The sequence below is a fragment of the Eimeria mitis genome, genomic scaffold (assembly GCF_000499745.2).
Source record: "Eimeria mitis Houghton genomic scaffold, Emh_scaff223, whole genome shotgun sequence".
NCBI lineage: Eukaryota > Apicomplexa > Conoidasida > Eucoccidiorida > Eimeriidae > Eimeria > Eimeria mitis.
The window spans coordinates 22,722-24,184 of NW_013570556.1; the positions used below are offsets into that span (position 1 = coordinate 22,722).

General features: G+C 57.6%; 3 protein-coding genes across 3 annotated transcripts in view; 1 reads left to right on the top strand and 2 right to left on the bottom strand.

The window, feature by feature from the left end:
• Positions 1-272, top strand: part of EMH_0004190 (uncharacterized protein) — a gene marked incomplete at both ends in the record, with an annotated part of 6,475 nt that extends 6,203 nt beyond the window's left edge. Inside the window, one exon of the mRNA XM_013496667.1 lies at positions 1-272. Coding sequence (XP_013352121.1) covers positions 1-272 — 272 coding nt within the window.
• A 134-nt stretch (positions 273-406) lies between these two features.
• Positions 407-778, bottom strand: EMH_0004200 (uncharacterized protein; the record flags this gene model as incomplete). The annotated part of the gene is made up of 1 exon (XM_013496668.1): positions 407-778. The coding sequence occupies one exon, from the start codon at positions 776-778 to the stop codon at positions 407-409; it is 372 nt and encodes a 123-aa protein (XP_013352122.1).
• Positions 779-1,394: 616 nt separating this feature from the next.
• EMH_0004210 (uncharacterized protein) overlaps positions 1,395-1,463 on the bottom strand; it is a gene marked incomplete at both ends in the record, with an annotated part of 726 nt that continues 657 nt past the window's right edge. The window contains one exon of the mRNA XM_013496669.1: positions 1,395-1,460. Coding sequence (XP_013352123.1) covers positions 1,395-1,460 — 66 coding nt within the window. The remainder of the gene's footprint in view (positions 1,461-1,463) is intronic.

The window sequence follows — 1,463 nt, forward strand, 5'->3', positions numbered from 1 at the left end:
TCCTGCTGCTGCTCCTCCTGCTGCTCCTGCTGCTGCTGCTCCTGCTGCTGCTACTGCTGCTAGCTCTCTCCCCTGCAGCTCAAGAACCTTTCTGGCGGCTTCGTCGCACCACAGCCCGCTGCGGCTGCCGCTGCAGCAGCCCCAAATTACCAGCAGCAGCAGCAGCAGCAACCGCAGAAGCAGCAGCAGCAGCAGCAGCAGCAGCAGCAGCAGCAGCAGCAGGACGCGGCATTTCTGCTGCCCCGCGGGTGCTTTGGCTGTCCCCAGCGTAGAGCGACGACCCAATAGAATCATCCAAAAGCTGCTGCAGTATGAACCCGAGGAGCAGCAGCAGCAGCAGCAGCAGCAGCAGCAGCAGCAGCAACTGCTGCAGCGGCTGCAGCAGCAGCAAGACGAAGAGGAAGCTTTAGAGGTGAGCTACCAGCAGCAGATGGTCGATGTGCTGCTGCTGCTGCTGCTGCAGCAACTGCTGCAGGGTGTTCTTTACAGGCAGCACTTGCTGCTGCTGTTGCTGCTGCTGCTGCTGCTGCTGCTGCTGCTGCTGCGAGCGTATTGCTGCTGCTCCAGCTATACCATATATTCTTATGCTGCTGCTTTCCCGTTTGGTGCTCCTGCTGCTGCTGCTCCTGCTGCTGCTCCTGCTGCTCCTCCTCCTCCTCTCCTGCTCCTGCTGCTGCTGCTCCTGCTGCTGCTGCTGCTGCTGCTGCTGCTGCTGCTGCAGCTGCAGCCTGAACCTGACCCTGAACCGTGCGGGGAGATCGATACCGTAAACTTTCATTTTTGTCTTCGCCTATTTTTTGATTCTCAATTAAAACAAAAAACCTTTGTTGAGGCCCTCGTCAGGTTTGCTGCTGCTGCTGCTGCTGCTGCTGCTGCTGCTGCTGCTGCTTCTGCTGCTGTTGGTGATGCTGTTGGTGATGCTGGTGATGGTCGTGGTGGTGGTGCTGGTGGAGTTGCTGCTGTTTGTGGTGGTGCTGCTACTGCTGTTGTTCTTCCTGCTGCTGTTGTTGCTGCTGCTGCTGCTCTTGTTGTTCTTGCTGCTGCTGCTGCTGTTGTTGCTGCTGCTGTTGTTTCTGCTGTTGTGCCTGTTGTTATGCTGCTCCTGCTGCTTTCGTTGCTGCTGTTGCTGCTGCTGCTGCTGCTGCTGCTGCTGCTGCACCTCCACCTGCTGCAATTACACTTCCTGCTGCACTTCTGCTCCTGCTACTACTACTACTACTACTACTACTGCTGCTGCTGCTGCTGCTACTGCTGCTGCTGCTGCTGCTGCTGCTGCTGCTGCTGCTGCTGCTGCTGCAGGAGCATAGCGGGTATGCGTGAGCCTGAGGCGGAGACGATTTGGCGGCTGCTTAAAAAAAACGGAAATTTTGATGTCGGAGCTTTCAAAATATATGTCAGCTGCTGCTGCTGCTGCTGCTGCTGCTGCTGCTGCTGCTGCTGCTGCTGCTGCTGCTGCTGCTGCT